Source organism: Protomyctophum bolini (genome assembly GCF_963924005.1).
Source record: "Protomyctophum bolini genome assembly, chromosome: 9".
Classification (NCBI taxonomy): Eukaryota; Metazoa; Chordata; class Actinopteri; order Myctophiformes; family Myctophidae; genus Protomyctophum; species Protomyctophum bolini.
This window is the reverse complement of record NC_137870.1, coordinates 2,094,429-2,119,428: the sequence shown is the minus strand read 5'-3', so window position 1 is coordinate 2,119,428 and position 25,000 is coordinate 2,094,429. Positions and strand designations below refer to the sequence as shown.

Genomic DNA, 25,000 nt, shown 5'->3' with positions numbered 1-25,000 from the left:
TGAGGGGAAAAAGGGGTGGGGGGGGTGGGGGGGATTAAGATTTTACAGAGGCCAGTTTCGAATTGCAGCCGTCCGTAGGTGCCCTTTGAGAGCGGCTTTTAAAGGAGTCAAGGGATTCACATGTCTTAATGACTGCTGGTAGGGTGTTCCACATTTTGGTGGCATAGGAGCGAAAAAAAATTAGTCCCTTGTTTGAGCCGAATCTGGGTTGTACATGGCTGGGAGTTATATATATGTAGCTATAGGGTGTTGTGTTTCCCGCCTTCACGTTGCTACGGTGTGACTTCCTCTGTCTCTGTATTGCTAGGGTCTCGGTTCATGTTGCTACGGTGTGACTTCCTCTGTCTCTGTATTGCTAGGGTCTCGGTTCATGTTGCTACGGTGTGACTTCCTCTGTCTCTGTATTGCTAGGGTCTCGGTTCATGTTGCTACGGTGTGACTTCCTCTGTCTCTGTATTGCTAGGGTCTCGGTTCATGTTGCTACGGTGTGACTTCCTCTGTCTCTGTGTTGCTAGGGTCTCGGAGGTTTCCCGGGCATCAGAGGGCCAAAAGGTCAGAAAGGTGACCTCTACATCATGGATATCAAAGGTGGGGATGACCATACGGACATCTGTTTCACTAATAACTATACTATTATTACTAATAACAGTAATTAGCGATCTCTCTCTCTCTCTCTCTCTCTCCTGTGAGGCCTTTTATTTCTTTTTTTTCCCATTTCACTGCCATTAGCGGTTTGTCTCTGCACCAATAACGGAGGATGTGTGTCTGTCAACGTTGTTCTCGAGTGTGACTAATGCACTAACTAAACACAGTAAACAATACAACATGTACAGTATGTACAACATGTACAGTATGTACTCGTCGAGGTTTCCAGCCTGCATGACTGATCAGTGACAGAGGATCACACACTGCAAGATTGTGAGATTACATGACGTCGTTTCGTGTGTGTGTGTGTGTGCGTGTGTGTGTGTGTGTGTGTGTGTGTGTGTGTGTGAAAATACTGACATTTTTGCACATCTCTCTGCTAACACACCAGATGTTGTTGTGGTCAATGAAGAGAATAATTCAGTTTTCATTCTTGAAATGGCCTGCACCTTTGACTCTAGCTTAGAGGAAGCCTTTATGACTAAGGTCAATAAGTACCAGCCGCTCCTCCAGACCATCATTGAACTAGGCTATAGGTGCAATCTGTATGTGTTTATCTTCGGCAGCCTAGGACATGTACACAGTTTGGTCGTAAGAGGCTTCCAACAACTTGGGATGCCAAAAAAAGCAGCCAAACGGCTTGCGAAATTCTGTGCAATATCTTCCACTATCGGTAGCCGCCAAATATGGCGAAGACGCTGTTACCTGTACCCCTGAAGGGTGTGTGGGTATTTGTTCGGGATTTGCTGACTGCATTCTGTACGGCACCTTGTAAATATTTGTGTCCTTGTATTTGTATCTCTTATGTGGACATAAATAAATGATTAAAATGTGTGTGTGTGTCCAGGTGAGAAAGGTGAGCGAGGCGACTTAGGGCCCCCAGGTAGACCTGGCTTTACTGGGAGGAGAGGAGCAGATGGCATCCCGGGGTCCCCGGGGGACATCGGCCCTGAGGTATAATCTGAACACGCACAGATCACATTCAATTTACGTCAAACACATTTCAGATTGCGGCAACCTATATGCTAATTAATAATTATCAAAAAGAATAGTTTGGGTGGCACCGCTCTGGTTAAAAACTATTTCAGCGCCACCTGGTGGTCACCAGTTTAGGCTTCGGTTGCCAATTCGGCCATTATTAAAAAAAGAAAGAAATTGTAATTCTATTATGCATGTAATGTGCATGTCATCACCTGTACACCAGATTAGAAGATTTTTCAAAATATGGATTAAAAAAAAAGAATATAATATATTCTCTATTCTCTTTTTAATATATTATATATATATATTTAATCCCCAAGGGAGCACGTCTTGTCATCCGTGGCATCCGGTCCATAATTGGCAATAAAACGTCTTGTCGTTTTTGGCTCTTATTAATGTCATGGTGAAAATGTATCAAAAATATAGTATAGAGTATTTCTTGACCACTTTATCACTGATGTATTGTATTGCACTGTATTGTATTGTTTTCTTTGACCTGTGAAGCACTTTGGTACGATGAGAGTCGTTTTTAAATGTGCTATACAAATAAAATGTATTTGATTTGATTTGATTTGATGAAACATAACGAAAATGTAACAGGAATGTTTTTCACATTTTGGTGAATAACTCACGAACAGTTTTTCTTATAGGAGCTAAAATAAGCCAGTGGCTTCTATGTATCACAAGTCAAAGTCATAGGATAGGCTACAACTTGTGATATCAACCTGTGTTTAGTTTTGAAGTCCCTGCCCTGGGTGTTCGGCCCTTCGTTGCAGCCTTTTGTTTAGATGTGTATTACGTGCTTGTCTTGACGGATTTGCTGCTGCTGTTTGTGTCAACCGATTTCCCCTCAAGGATCAATAAAGGCCATTCTGTTGTTATCAGAATAACAGAATGGATTTTTCTGATGGAAAAGGATTAGCAAAGGATGTTGAAGCGTGCATGTGACATTTCAGTCCATAGTATCGGTCTCGTCTATGCATAGCCTTACTGAGCGATTATAGGTACAAATACCCAATCTCTGGAATGCCATAAACAGCTGAGTTTATGCACATCTATGCAATTATTGTTACAGCCATCATAAGGTGCCGTCAAAGACAGACAGAAGAATGATATAGTCAGTGTTGCCAAGAAATCTGAAGGATTAAAACTCATTAACAAAACTGAAAACAGGCTTTTTTTTATATATACATTCCTTATTCTTCTTTTTTTTCCTTTTTCACAATATTTCAGCGATTAAACTTTTCGTTGTTATCGCCAGGGGGACAGTTTCTCTGGATTTCCCGGAGACAGAGGTTATCCAGGGTTCCAGGGCCCCAAAGGCTTCACGGGACAAGCCGGGGAGCCGGGCCCTGGCGTGGTCGGAGCCGTGGGAATGAGAGGGCCGGCTGGAGACCCGGGGCCCGCCGGACGTCCGGGCACCCTGGGGCCCAAAGGAGTTCAAGGTAAAGCAAAGGAGTTGCGTCAGTTAGATCGGTGGTTTTCAACCCTTTTCACACCAAGGACCGTCATCTGTCTGGCATTTGAGCCACGGACCACCGTTCTGGTGAGACTTAAGGCCTATTCATAGTCTGGATTTTCGGTGGTGAGCTGACCACCACGACCACCGCTGACCACCGCAAAATAACGTTGAGCGGTGGTGGTGAGTAAAAACAGAGAGAAGGGCTGGAGCGGTGGCGGTGGTTTGCTCTTCACCGCGGCTCGTGACGTCATGTTGTAGTTCGGTGGTCACCTCACCACCGAAAGCCCAGACTACTGTATGTATGAGCCTTTAGCCTCTCAGGCCCAAAACTTGCTGTATTGATGTTGGTACCATAGGAGTAACGAAATGCCTGCGGTTTCCGAGGCTACCATAGGAGAGACAACAGCCTGGCAAATGTTGATCAAAATAACAATTATTCTACATTCTCTAATTGTGTAGACTTCTTGTAAAATGTATTAATGCAGATGTTTAACAGTAATTTAACTTTTGAGAGCGTAACATGAAACCAATTTCATCTGACGTTCTCAAGAGTTAAAGATCTATTAAGGGTTCCATCTGGTTACCAACTCTCTCTCCATCATTTAGCTGGGGACCACCTGCAATCCCCCCCAAGGACCACTGGTGGTCCCCGGACCACTGGTTGAGAACCACTGAGTTAGATCAGCAACATTGCAACCAACCAACAGTAAGGAAGGAGTACAAGGATCTGATTCTAGACCAGCAACATTAGAATCAACCAACAGAAAGGACTACAAGGATCTGATTCTAGACCAGCAACATTAGAATCAACCAACAGAAAGGACTACAAGGATCTGATTCTAGACCAGCAACATTAGAATCAACCAACAGAAAGGACTACAAGGATCTGATTCTAGACCAGCAACATTAGAATCAACCAACAGAAAGGACTACAAGGATCTGATTCTAGACCAGCAACATTAGAAATCAACCAACAGAAAGGACTACAAGGATCTGATTCTAGACCAGCAACATTAGAATCAACCAACAGAAAGGACTACAAGGATCTGATTCTAGACCAGCAACATTAGAATCAACCAACAGAAAGGACTACAAGGATCTGATTCTAGACCAGCAACATTAGAATCAACCAACAGTAAGGAAGGACTACAAGGATCTGATTCTAGACCAGCAACATTAGAATCAACCAACAGAAAGGACTACAAGGATCTGATTCTAGACCAGCAACATTAGAATCAACCAACAGAAAGGACTACAAGGATCTGATTCTAGACCAGCAACATTAGAATCAACCAACAGAAAGGACTACAAGGATCTGATTCTAGACCAGCAACATTAGAATTCAACCAACAGAAAGGACTACAAGGATCTGATTCTAGACCAGCAACATTAGAATCAACCAACAGAAAGGACTACAAGGATCTGATTCTAGACCAGCAACATTAGAAATCAACCAACAGTAAGGACTACAAGGATCTGATTCTAGACCAGCAACATTAGAATCAACCAACAGAAAGGACTACAAGGATCTGATTCTAGACCAGCAACATTAGAAATCAACCAACAGTAAGGACTACAAGGATCTGATTCTAGACCAGCAACATTAGAATCAACCTACAAGGAAAGGACCCAATCTTAGATCAGAAGGGTCAGATCCTTGATCAGTTACAGTACATTACAGTGAAGCGTTAGTGAGGAGATTAAGAGGCGACACATAATCCAGGCCTCAGAAAAGTGCTATATAAGTTTGAGATATTATTATTTATTATAAATAAATACATACAAGTGTGAAAGTGACAGAACTATACTAGTTCTGTAATAGAGGAGAATACAAGTAGAAGAGAGCTGATGCTGTGAGCTCAGCTATCTATTAAATTAAACAACGTTGTCAAATGTTTTTTTTGTTTTTTCAGGGGAGAGACTGCCTTGTGCTCCCAGAAGCCCTGGACCCCCTGGAGAAAAGGGACAAGCTGGAGAGCCAGGTAGACATGAATGCAACACATGTCAACAACTTATGCTGTTGACGACACTCACGACAGACTGAATGGTAGCACACACACACACACACACACACACACACACACAGTTCAAATGCCTGCATTGACAGTCTTGAGAAAGGTTCTGTGTCGTCATTGCGTCTTTGAATGTATCTATCTATCTATCCATCCATCTATCCATCCATCCATCCATCTACTGTATCTAGTATTGTGTATGAAAATGGAGTAGGTATATTTCATAGCGTCCTGTCCATCCGTCTGGCTGTCTTTCTGCAGGTCTCCAGGGGGAACTCGGTCCACAAGGTTTCACGGGCCACCCTGGGCCCGATGGAGTGAAGGGACAGAGAGGAGACAATGGACTGCAGGGTCTCTCAGGACTCATGGGTCGGTACCACCCTCCCACATGTGTTCTGTGTCCTGTCGGTACCACCCTCCCACATGTGTTCTGTGTCCTGTCGGTACCACCCTCCGACATGTGTTCTGTGTCCTGTCGGTACCACCCTCCCACATGTGTTCTGTGTCCTGTCGGTACCACCCTCCGACATGTGTTCTGTGTCCTGTCGGTACCACCCTCCCACATGTGTTCTGTGTCCTGTCGGTACCACCCTCCCACATGTGTTCTGTGTCCTGTCGGTACCACCCTCCCACATGTGTTCTGTGTCCTGTCGGTACCACCCTCCCACATGTGTTCTGTGTCCTGTCGGTACCACCCTCCCACATGTGTTCTGTGTCCTGTCGGTACCACCCTCCGACATGTGTTCTGTGTCCTGTCGGTACCACCCTCCCACATGTGTTCTGTGTCCTGTCGGTACCACCCTCCGACATGTGTTCTGTGTCCTGTCGGTACCACCCTCCCACATGTGTTCTGTGTCCTGTCGGTACCACCCTCCCACATGTGTTCTGTGTCCTGTCGGTACCACCCTCTGACGTGTTCTATGTCCTGACGGTACCACCCTCTGACGTGTTCTATGTCCTGTCGGTACCACCCTCCGACATGTGTTCTGTGTCCTGTCGGTACCACCCTCCCACATGTGTTCTGTGTCCTGTCGGTACCACCCTCCCACATGTGTTCTATGTCCTGTCGGTACCACCCTCCCACATGTGTTCTATGTCCTGTCGGTACCACCCTCCCACATGTGTTCTGTGTCCTGTCGGTACCACCCTCCCACATGTGTTCTGTGTCCTGTCGGTACCACCCTCCCACATGTGTTCTATGTCCTGTCGGTACCACCCTCCCACATGTGTTCTGTGTCCTGTCGGTACCACCCTCCCACATGTGTTCTGTGTCCTGTCGGTACCACCCTCCGACATGTGTTCTGTGTCCTGTCGGTACCACCCTCCCACATGTGTTCTGTGTCCTGTCGGTACCACCCTCCCACATGTGTTCTGTGTCCTGTCGGTACCACCCTCCCACATGTGTTCTGTGTCCTGTCGGTACCACCCTCCCACATGTGTTCTGTGTCCTGTCGGTACCACCCTCCCACATGTGTTCTATGTCCTGTCGGTACCACCCTCCCACATGTGTTCTGTGTCCTGTCGGTACCACCCTCCCACATGTGTTCTATGTCCTGTCGGTACCACCCTCCCACGTGTGTTCTATGTCCTGTCGGTACCACCCTCCGACATGTGTTCTATGTCCTGTCGGTACCACCCTCCCACATGTGTTCTATGTCCTGTCGGTACCACCCTCCGACATGTGTTCTGTGTCCTGTCGGTACCACCCTCCCACATGTGTTCTGTGTCCTGTCGGTACCACCCTCCCACATGTGTTCTGTGTCCTGTCGGTACCACCCTCCGACATGTGTTCTGTGTCCTGTCGGTACCACCCTCCGACATGTGTTCTGTGTCCTGTCGGTACCACCCTCCCACATGTGTTCTGTGTCCTGTCGGTACCACCCTCCCACATGTGTTCTGTGTCCTGTCGGTACCACCCTCTGACGTGTTCTATGTCCTGACGGTACCACCCTCTGACGTGTTCTATGTCCTGTCGGTACCACCCTCCGACATGTGTTCTGTGTCCTGTCGGTACCACCCTCCCACATGTGTTCTGTGTCCTGTCGGTACCACCCTCCCACATGTGTTCTATGTCCTGTCGGTACCACCCTCCCACATGTGTTCTATGTCCTGTCGGTACCACCCTCCCACATGTGTTCTGTGTCCTGTCGGTACCACCCTCCCACATGTGTTCTGTGTCCTGTCGGTACCACCCTCCCACATGTGTTCTATGTCCTGTCGGTACCACCCTCCCACATGTGTTCTGTGTCCTGTCGGTACCACCCTCCCACATGTGTTCTGTGTCCTGTCGGTACCACCCTCCGACATGTGTTCTGTGTCCTGTCGGTACCACCCTCCCACATGTGTTCTGTGTCCTGTCGGTACCACCCTCCCACATGTGTTCTGTGTCCTGTCGGTACCACCCTCCCACATGTGTTCTGTGTCCTGTCGGTACCACCCTCCCACATGTGTTCTGTGTCCTGTCGGTACCACCCTCCCACATGTGTTCTATGTCCTGTCGGTACCACCCTCCCACATGTGTTCTGTGTCCTGTCGGTACCACCCTCCCACATGTGTTCTATGTCCTGTCGGTACCACCCTCCCACGTGTGTTCTATGTCCTGTCGGTACCACCCTCCGACATGTGTTCTATGTCCTGTCGGTACCACCCTCCCACATGTGTTCTATGTCCTGTCGGTACCACCCTCCCACATGTGTTCTATGTCCTGTCGGTACCACCCTCCCACATGTGTTCTATGTCCTGTCGGTACCACCCTCCCACATGTGTTCTGTGTCCTGTCGGTACCACCCTCCCACATGTGTTCTGTGTCCTGTCGGTACCACCCTCCCACATGTGTTCTGTGTCCTGTCGGTACCACCCTCCGACATGTGTTCTGTGTCCTGTCGGTACCACCCTCCCACATGTGTTCTGTGTCCTGTCGGTACCACCCTCCCACATGTGTTCTGTGTCCTGTTGGTACCACCCTCCCACATGTGTTCTGTGTCCTGTCGGTACCACCCTCCCACATGTGTTCTGTGTCCTGTCGGTACCACCCTCCCACATGTGTTCTGTGTCCTGTCGGTACCACCCTCCGACATGTGTTCTGTGTCCTGTCGGTACCACCCTCCCACATGTGTTCTGTGTCCTGTCGGTACCACCCTCCCACATGTGTTCTGTGTCCTGTCGGTACCACCCTCCCACATGTGTTCTGTGTCCTGTCGGTACCACCCTCCCACATGTGTTCTGTGTCCTGTCGGTACCACCCTCCCACATGTGTTCTGTGTCCTGTCGGTACCACCCTCCGACATGTGTTCTGTGTCCTGTCGGTACCACCCTCCCACATGTGTTCTGTGTCCTGTCGGTACCACCCTCCCACATGTGTTCTGTGTCCTGTCGGTACCACCCTCCCACATGTGTTCTATGTCCTGTGTGCTGACGCGGTGCTTCTCGGGGCAGGGTCCCCCATCAGACAGTGAAGTGACAATTTAAAATTGGCTGCCACCGGCCTGGGCCATGGCTCAATGGTCCAGGCACCTTGTCTGGTAATCCAGTCTGGCAGTGTGCCGCGGGTTCGACTCCCAAACCCGGCGGCCTTTGCTGCATGTCTTCCCACATCTCTCTCCCCATTTCCTGTCAGCCTATACTGTCTGTCCCTCCATAAAAAAAACATAAAAAATAAATGTGAAAGCCACAACATGGACATGGACCTCCAACTTCCATCGTTATATACCGATAGTTGGACAAAAGACATCTAATGACGTTCTTGTCAGAGAGTGAGCTCTTTCACTGCCAAGAGTAAATAATTCACCCGGTGCCAGCGATTCTATGTTTTTGTGTCGTGATTATTTTTTTCCCACCCTGAAATATGATCATCAGGTACATTATTACATTATTAGGTATTATTAATTATTATATAAGGAGGAAGTATTTGTTAAAAGGATGTTTTTATGTGGACACGCCCAACCAGTTCATTAAATATGCCTTGGTTTGCCTCGTGGGTTTCCCACAGCTGTGGTTGTATGATAAAGGGGGAGGGGTTTGGGGAAGGGGATGATATTGTGATACGATATCAAATGTTTTCATTGGCACGATTGACTGTCAAGGTCTCAGCCTCCAGGAAGAAACCTCAAATACAAAGGCAAGACATCATTGCACATACGTATCAACCACACCAATGGGTCCAACGAAGTACTAAAATCCCATAATGGCGGACAAGGAAGAGGCACTACAGAATAGAATAGAAGCGCAATAAAAGGCACGTGAAAACACAGAATGTGAATGGATGGGATTTGCTTTTTACCGAACATATGATTTCCTGGTTCCAGCACTTCATAGGTTAGCCAAAAGCGCCACTGAAAACACAAACTCTCTTTTAGCACATTGAGCCTCGGAAGAAAAAGACAGAATATCTCTTACTAGTATAGCTACACTGCTACCGGAAGCACGGGAAGGTAAAGGCAAGTCAACATTACTGGAGGGCATTCTTTTTCGTCCACAAAAAAACGTCCCTAAAGGAGCTTTAATTCTAATTCATGCATGACTGTGTTGGCGACGTGTTATTTATTTAGATGTATGTATATATTTATACAACGTGTGTGTGTGTGTCTGTGTGTGTGTGTGTGTGTGTGTGTGTGTGTGTGTGTGTGTGTGTGTGTGTGTGTGTGTGTGTGTGTGTGTGTGTGTGTGCGTGTGTGTGTGTGTCTCTAGGTGCTGATGGCAGTCGAGGTGATCCAGGTAAAGATGGACCAGAGGGCGACAGCTTCGATGGACCACCAGGTACTATTAGTATAGCAATAATAGCATACTGTACATTCATATATTTAACCCATTCTGACACACTGGTCTGATGAACCCATTCTGACCTGAGATCAGATTCATACGAGGTTTCCACTGCATGACACACACTGGTCTGATTATAACCCATTCTGACCTGAGATCAGATTCTAAAAATGTCAGTCGTTCTTCGATTTTTCAAAAATAGCAGACCTACAAGCTCGTAGCGCGCCACTCGGTGGCGCGCTACGAGCTTGTAGATCTGCTATTTTTCAATAGCTAAAGCATAACATGATGCTAACACACGATATCATGTCCTTTTGTCACTTTTGTTTTATTTACCGGCACAGACAGAGAGCAACTGACACATTTCAACCTACTGTATAACAGGTTTTCCTCAGCGGTGTCAATCTGAAGTGTTGGCCTGGTAGAAAGCCAACACTTCAGATTGACAAACGCTGAGAAAGACCTGTTAGGTGTGCCTAACAGGTCTTAGGGCTGATTCATACTCCTATTTTAGAGCCGAATAAAAGTCGGTTCGGCTCTGTAGAGCCTACAATGTGACGTCATTTGAGGTTCGGGGGGGGGCGGGTACCGTCCTGAAGTCGGCTCTTCGGTGCTACTGACATTTTCTGACGAGCCGAAATCATTTCGGCACTACAGCGCAGAAACAGCTGTAAAATAGGAGTATGAATCGGCCCTTACAGTAGCAGTGCCTTATTCCCCATATTATTGAAGTCCCATTGTGGATTAAAGACGCAGCCTCATTGTGGACTCAGCCTGATCTCACCCGAACACGGTGAAATGGCACGGATTGGCAATTCCGTACGTACTGTACACGCCTAGAAAACCCAGACATCTGTACATATTATACTACTGCTGTTTTGACCGCGACGGAGCCGTGACTTTCACCAGTATTGTATGTACGGAAATTGCCAACTACTGTCTTAGTGACAGTGGAGGTGCATGGCTTTATCTCCCCATATTTGGCTCTTTCCTTTAGATAGAGGTGTCACATTTCACACTCAGAATGTCAGGCTCTGCCTGCCATGAGTATATGGTTATTATAATATTTAGGGTTTAACACATTCATCATTTACATTTATTTTATAGGCACTGGGATTACATAATCCACCTTTAGATAAATGCAGGCATAATGTGTTATAGTTAAACTCAGTTTTTGGGTTAGTATAATGCTGATCTGTTGCTGGTCTCAGGCTGGTGAAGCAGTCATTTCTACCCCCGTTTGGGGTCGTATTCAAATCACACCGTTATCTTTTCCCCTGGCAACTGCCAAGGGTCTGGGCAGTTGAACCTATAGGTGAAGCTGCTGTTTCTACACAACATATTCATTAGACATTAATAAATCCCAATATCATCGCCGAACTTCAAACCCAGCGGAACAGCGACACACACACACGCAGGCCCGTTCGCGCCGATGCGCTGTGACTTGTGAGCTTAATGTAGATCTGTTATTTTCAAATAGCCACTGTATTATGTTTAAGGAGGGCTTTGGGATTGTTTTCATAGACCCAGTTGTTTGTGTCTGTCACAAAGGCTAAGGTGGCAACCATGGAAGGAGCACACAGGGCGTTTAGGGCTTGTTTTCATAGACCCAGTTGCTTGTTGCAAAAGCTAACCTGGCAACCCTGGAAGCCTGGAACCTGGTGTGTGTGTCCCATCTGCGTGACACACACACACACACACACACACACACACATGCACACATGCACGCATGTGCTTGTGACCCGTCAGTGGAGACAACGGCGTGCATGCGCAGTGCCGGCGAAAACTGCGGTTCTAGAGTTAAACAGAGTTGGCGAATAAACAGCATTTCAATTTGTCAAATTGGAAAAAAAAGGGCTTTGAGAAGCCCTGCATGAGCTAATGGTCAATGCCTGACAGCCTGTGTGCAAATTCAGATCAGTTGGTGCAGCCAGTGAGGAGCAGCATACACCAGAACGTCTTGTCTTGGTCCCATTGTGGGGATAGAGTTGATTTGTTCCCTATACACAATCCACTCACTCCCAGGACGTAACATGGTGACGAGTTGGGCAAAATCTGTTGTGATTTGACACAATAATAGGCTCCCGTGTCAAAATGTCACAGTTCCTTCCAGGTAGTCATGCGTCATATACTGTAATGCGTCACAATTACAATCACATAGGCCTAATGCTTTCAATTCAAACCCTAAGGACGTTATTTTACGGCCTAAACCTCAGGTCAAATGCTTGGCTGCGGTGTGTAGTGCCAGCATTTAAATCTGAGGGGGGCAAAAAATGTCTGGCCTTCTTTGGCCCTTGGTCGTGGAATGACCTACAGTCCAGAATAAAACTGGCTTTGAAAGTTCCCTTGAGAACTTTCAAAAGGATCATCTTTGATGTACAATCCAACACTTGCACATGTCGGGATATGTTCTAGCTTATTTTCATGCCTATATATCTATTATATCGGCTAATTTTCGTGGAGTTTGTGTATATTTGTGTATACTGTATGGTGTATTTTGCCCTGCTACTAAAAAGAAAAAAGTAGGACAGGTGACTTGTTGTATTTATGTATAGGTATTTTAAGGTGTATTACGGATGTTGTATTTGCTGGTTCAAAATGTAACTTTGATGATGTTGTATTGAAGTGTAATTTTTTATTTCTGCCTCTTGGCCAGTTCCCACTTGTAAAAGAGACGCAGTCTCAATGTGATTTTACTGGTTAAATAAAGGTTAAATAAAATAAATAAAAATGCTATGCACAGTATATAGAAACAGATTTATTTTTGGAATAAATATTTGAAGTTTTTCCAGAATTCTCTTAGAATTGGCCTCATGTCTAAATGGGTGGCTTTTGGTGGTATAAATAAACCTCTCTCTGCTCAGCTGTCCTATTGTCTCTTCTAAATAGTTGACTCTTGTTTTGTCCTCTAGGTTCTCCTGGTCTTCGGGGACCCCCAGGGCTGAAGGGTCCCCCTGGGGACACTGTGATTGGGGACCCCGGCCCGCTGGGCTTCACGGGACCTCCAGGCTACCAGGGTCCTAAAGGAGTCCCTGGACCACCTGGTCCTGCAGGATTAACGGGTAAATTACACGGTTGAATAGAATAAACCCGTTCTGGGCAGGAAGCCCTTTTGGTGTTTTAACCATAGACTGTAAAAAGAATATGGACAAAGCGTTCTCAAAAACACTGCAGGCGATTTGGTTGAGTGGCTACGAGGTAAGCTAGGTGTTTGCATGGGACATTTCCAGTCGTAGTGGCTACATCTGTCATTAAAAAAAATATGATTTTGTTTTATCGAATATCTTAGTTGATGAAAATATAATGAAATTGAGTTGACGACGGGGTTTCTTTTAAGGGTAACCGTTGTGTAATCGCAATATTACACGAGAGGGTGTGCGTTACCGTCATTAATGGCACTCCTGTGTTGCTGCAGGAACGAACCGATAGAGTTTTATGCATTAGAAAAGTAACTAGTAGCGGTATTAGTTACTTTTGTGTTTACGTTGTTTGCTTCAATATTATTGTGTATTATGTGCACAAAATGACAACTCTCAACTTTCATCCATGGTACAGTAGCTCACATGAGAGAGAGAGAGAAGACTCTGTGAACTCAGACACCTTCGGCAGTAACACGAAAAATGGTGGTGACCTATTGAATCTAATCACTGTAGAAATTAGTCACCATGTCAGTGACTCATTTCTATAGTACATTGATTAAAGGAGCATTCAGTGATTTGGGGGATTTGGAAACCCCCCCTGGTCCCCCCCGGTAACAAGATGTGCACATGCACGCACTACAGTGGGGGGGACTGGGACACGCGACAGGCCAACAGCACCTGCATCAAATCTTTGCTTCTGGGGGGGGGGGGGGGGGGTCCTTGGACCAACATATTTTCAGATGGGATTCTGTGGCCAAATACAGATCATTCTGGGGCTCCTTGACATGAAAACGTTTGAGATCCACTGACACAGAAACATGGGGTTTTTCAGAAAACTGTCATGATTTAGAAGACATTTAGTCGAATCGAACTCAGGTCAAAGTGTGTTTTAAAATGGTAAACGTCTTCCCCTTCAGGTCCCTTAGGAATCCCAGGAGCCCTGGGACGCAGAGGAGAGAGAGGGGTGGACGGTCCGCCAGGCAAAGTAGGAGCCCCTGGCCCAAAGGTCAGCGTGTGTGATGCAGGGGAGACCGGCCCTCGGGGGTTACAGGGAGTGAAAGGACACATCGGACCTCCAGGTAAATGTGGCTGTTTGGAAAATGTTAACCCATTCTGGGCGGGAACCCCTTTTGGTGTTTTAAGCATTCTGGTCTATGCGCTGCCGCGCTACGAGCTTGTATAGGTCTGCTATTTTTTGAAAAATCGCGAAAATGTGGTGCAAATCTTTGAATATTCTTTCACAGTGTGAACGTCTTTAACTCAAATCTTTGCTTCTGGGGGGAGTCTCTGAAATGAGATATTTTCAGATGGGGGTCGGTGGCCACAAATGTTTGAGAACCACTGACATAGAAACATGGGTTTTTTCAGAAAACTCTAAGGATTTAAAAGACACTTGTAGAATCTGTTCTCAATGGGTTAAACTCCATCATACATGATTATACATAGGTAAAGAAAAGGGTATAATGAAAAATACCTTCCGACCGCATCAGTCCCCTTTATTCAGTTTATTCCCCACATAAACATCCATACCTGGGAGGGTTTGTAAGGTTCAATCATACTTGCAAGATATGGGGGAGCCATACCTTTGGTTGCTTTGAATGCCAGCATCAGAGTTTTGTATTCTGTGCGGGCAGCGACCGGGAGCCAGTGGAGGGAGCGGAGCAGGGGGGAGACATGTGAGAATTTTGGCTGGTTGAAGACCAAGCGAGCTGCGGCATTTTGGATCAGCTGGAGAGGCTTAAGTGCACATGCTGGTAGGCCAGTAAGGAGGGAGTTACAATAGTCGAGTTTTGACAAGACTGTTGTCTGGCCCAGGCGGCAGTCGCAGTGTGCCGTGGGTTCGATTCCCGAGCCCGACACGGCCTTTACTGCATGTCTTCTGAGCTTCGGAGCTGGGCTGTTTCCTGGGTGAGGAACGGTCTAATTCATTGTGAACTGACACTAAAGTACTATAATCATAATCATAACTTCATACTCGTACAACGTCGCCACATGATTTGCAGAGCGGTTGTCCAGAATGTAGAAAAGTGTTGCTCTTTGTCTCAGTTGCATTGCATTGTCAGTCATATCTAACCATATAATTAATCCATTTTGGGCGGGAACCCCTTTTTGTTTTTTAAACATTATGTCATACTTTAGCTATTGAAAAATAGCAGATCTACAAGCTCGTAGCGCGCCACCGAGTGGCGCGCTACGAGCTTGTAGGTCTGCTATTTTTGAAAAATCGTAAAAATGTGGCGCAAATCTTTGAATATATATATTCTTTCAAAGTGAATGTTTTTAACTCGGGTCTAAATGGGTTAATACAGAGACAGCAGTAGTCCTAGTTGCATTGTCACATTATTAGTTGTGCAATAATAACATTAGATATTTATTACAGTGGGATTTGTAAGGGATATGTATCGTATAGTGTAATCAATGAGTTGTACTTTTTGTTTGTCTAGGTTTTTGGGGGGAGAAGGGAGCCAAGGGGGAAGATGGGTATCCTGGCATGGGACCCCCGGGTCCGGAGGGGAAGCCGGGTACACCAGGGTTCTCTGGATACCCGGGACAACCAGGAGTCCCAGGCTCCCCTGGAGAGCATGGACAGCCAGGGCCCAATGGACCGCTAGGTAAAATACACAGCAGGAGCGACAATGGTGCTAGTAGTACCATAATAAGTTATATATCAAATAGTAAATGTTGTTGTTTTTTTACCACAGACTTTTTAGGGGACGGAAAACATGTTTTTCATTCATTCACGTAAAAGTCAGAACTGAAATCGAGTGTGTGATTATGAAAATGACGCCTAAAAATCAAGTCAGGTGTATCCGTTTTAAATGTAGTCCTACACCTGCCACACAGGTGTTTCAATTTGTCTGAACCGTCTTATAGGCGTTGAGAACTAATTAATCTGTTTGCAACAGCTGCTGATCCCCAACATGGCAGGTGTACTAGGACTGCATTTGAAACTCATGAATACTACTCATCACCGTTGTGCAATCACATCAGCTAATCGCAGCGTTGCAGAGGATAGCTCAAAGTGCAGTCCACACAGGTTAAAATTAACAAGTTCACACTCCCAAAGTTTGTATTTTTCAATAGAACCTATCATTTATAGGCAAACATTTCAAAAGAATGTCAGTCTTTTAGTTTTTTCACAGCAATATGCAGGCTCACAACCTGTCGCATCGCAACATGTTCCGTGTTGTCGTTCGGCTGTTTTCATTCACCAAGCGACTACTAAAGGTCATTACACACTGGCCAATTAGCGACGCGATGCGAATAAGCGATCTGAAAATGCGAAATATTGCATGTTGCAGTTCGCCTGCGAATCTCTGCAAAATACGACACCAGAGCGAACAAATAAAGAGCGAAAACGGTCGCATTTTCGCACATTCGCCACTGATGTGGAAGCTTGCATGGACTTCAATAGTTTTTTTTTAAATGCGAATTATTCGCACGAATATATCGCGTCGTCGTTTTTTTTCACTTGCTGAAAATAGCTGATCTACAAGCGAGATGGGCTATTTTCAGCATGCAACTAATTTCAAAATGACTTCATAGCTTAGTTTTCATTTAGTTTCCATTTAGTTTTCGTCAGTGAAAAAAGGTAGTCGACGAACAGTCTTGGTTTTAGTCGACGAAAACAACACTGCTAAGCCAACAGGGTTTTTGCTTGTTGGATTGGGAGTGAATCATGTTTTACCTGAAATCAAACATTTTGATATTTTAATTGATTGTGTGATTAAATGGCATTTTTTTTAATCCACACCGATACCGGTATCCATCTGTCCACAGCCCCCATGAATCACTGTCACTAGTAATCACGTCCTAAACTAAATTAATTTCAATATTACATATATATTCAATATTATAATATCACAGGCAGAGATGTATTTATTTTGTGCGTTCTGCCCCCCCCCCCCCACACATGATTATCCATGTACAGTATGCTCTTAAACCTTTTTAACGTAATCACTTTGCGTTATGTTTTATCTGTCATTGTTTCTGTGTTTTATATCTGTGCCTCATCAGCACGGCAACTGAGGGTGAACCTCAATGCAAGGTTTAAATCAATCAATCACTGTACTGTACTGTACTGTACTGTAGCTTTGACAGGACCCCAGGGCAGAGAAGGGTGCCCGGGAGGACCAGGGGCCAGCGGGATAACTGGCTTACCAGGGAGGAAGGGGGAGGACGGCTATGATGGCCGATCGGGTCTACCTGGGACAGACGGACACAAAGGACAGAAAGGTACATGATGGATTCTACCGTCTGTAATAGTGGTTAATACTTAATAGTGGCAACACTGGCATATAGTTATGAAATGTATGTTTCGGTCGAAAACGTACGCCTTTTAATCTTGAGTATACTCATAATATAAAACACTGTGACAGAACTAACGACAGGCTACGGAAGCAGACACATTCATACACAGCTAATGCAAACAGAGGTTCTGACAAACGCTCACTGTCTGAAACAAAGGGGTATACAGTATATGTTACAGTACAAGTGAGAAACCAGTAAAAGTGAGAAAATTTTGACGGGGGAGCGCCCGTTTTTTTGCCACTTTAAAAAAAATGTTGTATTATTATTATTATTTTGAAACATGACAACAGCCCCCTGGAGCGTGGAGAGGCATTTTCCCTGCTCCACTTATAGCTCATAATGCTCTGACCAATACCACTGTTGTTGTACTACTAATAACTAGGGTGTTAGCTTCTAGTTATAAAGACTTGTGCCAATACTAGTGTTATACCAATAACAGTTTACTGCTAATAACACTAGTAGTGTACTGGTAGTGTATTACTACTGTACCGGTGCTATAGTGTAGTACTACCAACACTTGTGTTTCAGTAGTATTTGTATCTCACTGTGTTCATCCCAGGCAGGCGAGGGGTCCCAGGCGCCTTGGGAGAGACCTTTGGGGTCCCCATCAAAGGAGAGCCTGGTCCCAAGGGACTTCACGGTCTTCCAGGCTTGACAGGGCCACGAGGTGAGACGACACAACACATTTATCCAAATTGAGGCATTCCTGGTTTTAAGTAATGTCATAAGACAAAGTATCAAATATGGCGTAAATAGTGATTGACCCATTCTGGGCGGGAACCCCTTTTGGTGTTTTAAGCATTATTTTATACTTTAGCTGTTGAACAATAGCAGATCTACAAGCTCATAGCACCGAGTGGCGCGCTACGAGCTACGAGTAGATCTGCTATTTTTGAAAAATCGTGAAAATGTGGCGCAAATCTTTGAATATAATATTCTTTCAGAGCAAACGTTTTTAACTCAAATATTTGCTTCTGGCGTGTCTTTGGAACAACATATTTTCAGATGGGGCCGGCGGCCAAATACAGATAATTTCTGGGGTCCTTGACATGAAAAAGGTTGAGAACCACCGACAGAAACAATATGGTAACTTTTCCTTCAGGGAATAAGGGGGCAGTAGGACATAATGGCAATCCGGGGTACCCTGGACTCAACGGGCCCTCGGGCATAGAGGCGGGCGTCAGAGGATCACCAGGGACCTGTGGGAAGCATGGAGAACCGGGCCGACCCGGACCTCCTGGACTCAAAGGGATCATCGGCTTCCCAGGAGAGAATGGAGATCAGGTGGAACGTCTTACCTTCTTTTTGTTTTTAATGAGACAGAAATATGTGGCACAAACCGTCTCAAAGAGGACAGACGTCATGATGTTTAACCCATTTTGGGGAGGGAACCCCTTTTGGTGTTTCAAGCATTATGTTATACTTTAACTTTAGCTATTGAAAAATAGCATATCTACAAGCTCGTGTGCCGCGCTATGAGCTTGTAGATCTGCTTGTATATCTGAGAGCCGCTGTTAAGTGTGCCCTTTAATTTTTCAAAATAGATACCTGGGGTGCCCATCCGATTTTTATACTGTATATATATTTAACATATAATATATATTATAAAAAAATGTAAAAAAAATCCTAAGACGTGTACAGAAGTCCTGGGCACCCCCTGGTATACTCCATTAGGACGTGTACAGACGTCTTGCGCACAAAATGGGTTTAAAATGTACTGTAATTGTATGTTGTGATTGCAGGGTGACCCAGGAATCACTGGGACATTTGGGGTACCTGGTTTCCCAGGATTCACTGGGCTTAAAGGTGAGACAAAGTCACAAAACAAATAATACTCACACTTTTAACCATTATGAAACGTGTAATGCAAATGTGGTAGTCCGTTTATATGAGCTGTCATTAAACTGCACCTTTTGTTTTTCTTAAATCCAGGTGATAGAGGAGAGTCTGTTGGTGTCCCTGGGTCAGTTGGAGACTCAGGGTCTCCTGGAGATACTGGACTACATGGTGAGAGCTGCAGCACAACAACTTTATCCATTCTGACCTGAGATCAGATTCTAAAAATGTCTTCTACATCCCGTCAGCTTTCTGAAAAAGCTACGTTTCTATGTCAGTGGTTCTTCGATTTTTCCAAAAATAGCAGACCTACAAGCTCGTAGCGCACCACTCGGTGGCGCGCTATGAGCTTGTAGATCTGCTATTTTTCAATAGCTAAAGCAAAACGTAACGCTAACACCAAAAGGGGTTAATACAAATAAAATGAACTAGAACTATATATTTTTTGCGATTAACCCGCCTATTGATGACTTTGTCGGTAAATTGAATAGTCGAGAAGCGCTTCATATGAATATCAAAAAGGATTAGTAGGATTTGTGGTGGGACTTACGGATCTAAGTGCAATTACTTTTGCCTCATGCATTGAATATAGTTTGGGGTAAGTCGCATAATGCATTCATGTTTTATTTTTATTTTTTTTTGTGTGTAATTAGAACCCTCCCACAAACTTTGAAAACCAATCATAGCCAATTGGTATTAAATTATAAATAATCTGCGTGTTCATCATGAGATTTACAATAAGTATAAAACATTGTATTTTGAAGAATCCAGGGGAAATCCATTTATATTGTACGACTTATAGTTCAAAGTGTTATACAGAGATGGGGACTCGAATTAAAGACTCTCACCCGTCGTTTTTGTTGCCCTACTCACAACTATCTTCTGGTTTTAACAGAAAGACAACGCCATAAATCACTCCAAGTGAGTAGCACACAGCATGCAAGGCAGCGACGCATGCACGCAAACAACATGTTTCTCCAGCTGAGATTTAGGCCTCTTTTAGACGGCGACCATCTCCGTTGCGTTCTCATTTTTTATTGACCCTTTACACGAGAAGGCACACTTTATTAAAACGCTATAATGAAGCTAGGGTGCGCCACGGGATGGTTATATGCAGTATTTTATAATACATTAGGCTCTATGGCTTATAGAGTAATGTCTTGCAGAAAACAGCGAGTTGAGAAAACGGGCCTGAAAGGTTCACTTCTGTGGTCTCTAACATTACACCTAGCTACATGTTTAAGCATTTATTTCATATTTACAGACATAGTCTAGTCAAGTCTGCCTGTGCTATTAACAATAGTTTGGTAATACTGTCTCACATAGACACAACATTTGTACACAACTTACACACAAACGTCAACTGACAGTACTAGCCTCATTAGTAGACCCATTGGGCTCCATTTTTGTCGCCTCCGAGTATAGGAGCTTGCTCTGTTCCTAAATGGTATTTTGGTCCAGCGTCACCCGCTATCTATTATGCCGACACCGGTATTTGAGTTCAGCACAAGTGAGACTTCAAGGCAAGCGACACATCACTTTTCCATGGGAGACCGGTCCGTAAGGCTATGAAGCAATAGCACTGGGGCATAACGGGCAACAGATAAGGGATCTCTTAAAGGCAGTGGCATGTGGCACAGTGATTGGTTTAATTATTGTAACGCCCAAACCACACCTATGCATAGTGTAACGGGTAACGGAGGTGTTTTAGGGATTTAGACAGGTAACCAAAATACCAACTTTAGTGGGGGAATAACACCCCTTCCCCACTGCTAAATCCCCAAATACTGTATTTAGAAAGCTCGAACGAAAATGGAGCCCATAATCAAGAGACACTGCTTTGTGTTTTGTCTATAGGTTTCCCTGGACTCCAGGGAGATGCTGGAGAACCTGGTCCTCCTGGTTACTTTGGAGCCCGAGGTTGTGTTGGTGCCCCTGGTTCCCATGGAGACCCAGGACCTAACGGTACTACTATTATTATTATTATTATTATTATTATTATTATTATTATTATTATTATTATTATTATTATTATTGTTGTTGTTGTTGTTTATTTGTATTGTCTCTGTTTTAGGAGTTTCCGGACCCCCAGGCCCCAGTGGTAAAACTGGTTCTGAAGGTCAGAAAGGTCTGAAAGGTCAACCTGGACCCAATGGAGAACCGGGAAGACAAGGCCTAAGAGGTGGTTATTATTATTATTGTTATTATTATTATTATTGTTGCGACTGCATTTACTATGGAATCGCGCATTTCCCGTCAGTGTGTTGGTTGGTTGGTCACCCCAGGCAAGCCCCCATATATGGTGCCCAAGCCTCGTGACCTGCTGTCGCAGTTGAGCCCATATATGGAGTTTCCTGATGTCATCAATATTGGCCAGCAACTCTACATCTGACCTCAAACCCTTAGATCTGTTTTTTTCATATATTTTATTATATTAACATAAAGTATTATCTATGTTTTTTTGTCAGGTCCTCCAGGTCCATTAGGACTTCATGGACTGGATGGATTGAAGGGAGTGAAGGGAGAGATGGGAGCAAGAGGTGAACACGCACACACACACGCACGCACGCACGCACGCACGCACGCACGCACGCACGCACGCACGCACGCACGTACACACACACACACACACACACACACACACGCGCACGCACACACACGCGCACGCACACGCACACGCACGCACACACACACACACACACACACACACACGCACATACACACACACACACACAAACACACACAGTATTTTGATTATGGGACAAAATGCCTGTGTCATGGTAGAATGTGTGTAAGGCAAACTGCATATATATAAATTGTATAAAAGTTAAATTGTATATAGCCCGGAGCCAACTAAGCCATCCAGCCAGGCTCCTGGTGAATCATGACTATAAAACACAGAACACAGAATAATTTAAAAAAAACACACAAAATGACATGTGACTCGTCCACCTGCCTGTCTACCTGTCTCTGTAGGTCCAGGTATACTAGGCTCTCCTGGCCCTTCAGGGGCTAAGGGTGACCAAGGCCCAAGAGGCTCTCCGGGCTCACAGGGCCCATCCCAGCCCGGGAGCCGAGGATCCAAGGGCCAGTTAGGACTCACAGGTACTATAACTATTTAATAACAATGTCCTTATACTGCTATGTATGTACAATTTACTAGGTATTATGGTTAGATACGTTCTAGTTATCACTATACTTCATAAACAATTATCGTTAGTGATTGTCATTGTTACTTGCGCAAGCAGAATGCGCAAGTGTTGTAATCGGCCTCGTATGTCGGTTGGTCATACTTTGAGTAGTCTGGACTATCACCATTTATGTCTGTCTGTCTGTCTCCCTGCCTGTCTTGTCTGTCCATCTGTCTGTCTCCCTGTCTGTCTGTCTGTCTGTCTGTCCATCTGTCTCCCTGCCTGTCTTGTCTGTCCATCTGTCTGTCTGTCTGCCTGTCTGTCTGTCTGTCTGTCCATCTGTCTCCCTGCCTGTCTTGTCTGTCCATCTGTCTGTCTCCCTGCCTGTCTGTCTGTCTGTCCATCTGTCTTGTCTGTCCATCTGTCTGTCTGTCTGCCTGTCTGTCTGTCTGTCCATCTGTCTCCCTGCCTGTCTTGTCTGTCCATCTGTCTGTCTCCCTGCCTGTCTGTCTGTCCATCTGTCTGTCTCCCTGCCTGTCTGTCTGTCTGTCTGTCTGTCTGTCTGTCTGTCTGTCTGTCTGTCTGTCTGTCTGTCTGTCTGTCTGTCTGTCCATCTGTCTCCCTGCCTGTCTTGTCTGTCCATCTGTCTGTCTGTCTGCCTGTCTGTCTGTCTGTCTGTCTGTCTGTCCATCTGTCTCCCTGCCTGTCTTGTCTGTCCATCTGTCTGTCTCCCTGCCTGTCTGTCTGTCTGTCCATCTGTCTTGTCTGTCCATCTGTCTGTCTGTCTGCCTGTCTGTCTGTCCATCTGTCTCCCTGCCTGTCTTGTCTGTCCATCTGTCTGTCTCCCTGCCTGTCTGTCTGTCTGTCCATCTGTCTCCCTGCCTGTCTTGTCTGTCCATCTGTCTGTCTCCCTGCCTGTCTGTCTGTCTGTCTGTCTCCCTGCCTGTCTGTCCGTCTGTCTGTCCGTCTGTCTGTCTCCCTGCCTGTCTTGTCTGTCCATCTGTCTGTCTCCCTGTCTGTCTGTCTGTCTGTCTGTCTGTCCATCTGTCTCCCTGCCTGTCTGTCTGTCCATCTGCAGGTCCGCCAGGTGCAGCTGGATATCCAGGTTATCCAGGTGTGGACTGTAAAATGGTGCTGCCAGGTGAAACAGGAGAACAAGGCTTCACTGGAGATGATGGACCCAAAGGTAGCACTGCTGTGTATTTGCACGCGTGTGTGCGTGCGTGCCCTCGCTCACGTGCATACGGTTTTAAATTAAAAGGAAATCTCAAGTGAATTTTCATTTCAAAGCTGACAGTTATTATTCTGTGAGTTTGTCTCCATCACATACTCGGTATGTGATGAAGACAAACTCACAGAATAATAACTGTATGTCAGTATGTCATATGTCATACTGTATATATTTATTTACCAGAACCCTTGACTACTGGTTTCATACCCTACCTGAACCCTTGACTACTGGTTTCATACCCTACCTGAACCCTTGACTACTGGTTTCATACCCTACCTGAACCCTTGACTACTGGTTTCATACCCTACCTGAACCCTTGTGCTACTGGTTTCATACCCTACCTGAACCCTTGACTACTGGTTTCATACCCTACCTGAACCCTTGTGCTACTGGTTTCATACCCTACCTGAACCCTTGACTACTGGTTTCATACCCTACCTGAACCCTTGTGCTACTGGTTTTACCCCAGTGGTTCCAGTGGTTCACAAACATTTTCATGTCAAGGAAAGCTATTTAGCTATTGAAAAACAGCAGATCTACAAGCTCATAGCGCGCCCCCGAGTGGCGCGCTACGACTGAAATCTGATCTCAGGTCAGAATGGGTTAATCAGACCAGTGTGTGTCCTAGTGGAAACCTCGTATGAATCTGACCTCAGGTCAGAATGGGTTAATGAATGACAACTATAACGTGATGTGGTGTGTTTTGCAGGTTTCCATGGGGGGTGTGGCCCCGCCGGGCCCAACCTGCCGGTTCCGGGAGACGAGGGGGACGACGGGATGCCCGGCTTCCCGGGACTGAAGGGGGCCAAGGGGGCTCACGGGGCCCCCGGTCTGCCTGGCATTGCTGGACTACCAGGGGCCAAAGGTGAGACCAACACAGAAACATGTCAAATATATGGTTAACCTTAATAAACCTGTAAATTTAAATGATGTAAAGTAATTTAAATGTATCTTTTGTGTTTATGCTTTTAGATTTATGTGAAGCTAGATATAAAGTGCCAATCGGCACAGGTCTCCACCAGGGCAGGTCAGGTTGTGGCCTCCTGGTGGCGCTCTAACAGGCCGTTGAGGAATATTTGGGGCAGAGGTTCGTCGTTGGCATCCAGGGAGTGTGTGTGTGCAAAGTGTGGCATGGATCGGGCCAACGATGCTGGAGATTAGCTGATAACGGACGTGTGTTTTGCCTAAATCAGCCTCATCGCGGCGCTATAACAGGCCGTTGAGGAATATTTGGATAGATTAGCTGATAGAAATTCATAGTTAGTATCCTAGAACAAACAAACATCTACAGTAGTAGAGAGAACACATATGAAGAAAAATACTGTGTGTGTGTGTTTGTGTGTGTGTGTGTGTGTGTGTGTGTGTGTGTGTGTGTGTGTGTGTGTGTGTGTGTGTGTGTGTGTGTGTGTGTGTGTGTGTGTGTGTGTGTGTGTGTGTGTGTGTGTGTGTGTGTGTGTGTGTGTGTGTGTGTGTGTGTGTGTGCGTGCGTGCGT

At 45.5% G+C, this 25,000-nt stretch overlaps 1 protein-coding gene across 2 annotated transcripts in view; it reads left to right on the top strand.

The window, feature by feature from the left end:
- Positions 1-25,000, top strand: part of col4a4 (collagen, type IV, alpha 4) — a 79,789-nt gene that overhangs the window by 49,092 nt on the left and 5,697 nt on the right. For both annotated transcript variants that reach the window (XM_080772416.1, XM_080772415.1), the window contains 20 exons: positions 516-588; positions 1,493-1,599; positions 2,888-3,071; positions 5,002-5,070; positions 5,362-5,469; positions 9,787-9,855; positions 12,771-12,920; positions 13,916-14,077; positions 15,443-15,610; positions 17,091-17,234; positions 17,869-17,976; positions 18,412-18,593; positions 19,052-19,115; positions 19,242-19,316; positions 21,003-21,110; positions 21,220-21,327; positions 21,614-21,685; positions 22,122-22,250; positions 23,355-23,462; positions 24,217-24,372. In XM_080772416.1, the coding sequence (XP_080628542.1) occupies positions 516-588; positions 1,493-1,599; positions 2,888-3,071; positions 5,002-5,070; positions 5,362-5,469; positions 9,787-9,855; positions 12,771-12,920; positions 13,916-14,077; positions 15,443-15,610; positions 17,091-17,234; positions 17,869-17,976; positions 18,412-18,593; positions 19,052-19,115; positions 19,242-19,316; positions 21,003-21,110; positions 21,220-21,327; positions 21,614-21,685; positions 22,122-22,250; positions 23,355-23,462; positions 24,217-24,372 (2,344 nt within the window). The remainder of the gene's footprint in view (positions 1-515; positions 589-1,492; positions 1,600-2,887; positions 3,072-5,001; positions 5,071-5,361; positions 5,470-9,786; positions 9,856-12,770; positions 12,921-13,915; positions 14,078-15,442; positions 15,611-17,090; positions 17,235-17,868; positions 17,977-18,411; positions 18,594-19,051; positions 19,116-19,241; positions 19,317-21,002; positions 21,111-21,219; positions 21,328-21,613; positions 21,686-22,121; positions 22,251-23,354; positions 23,463-24,216; positions 24,373-25,000) is intronic.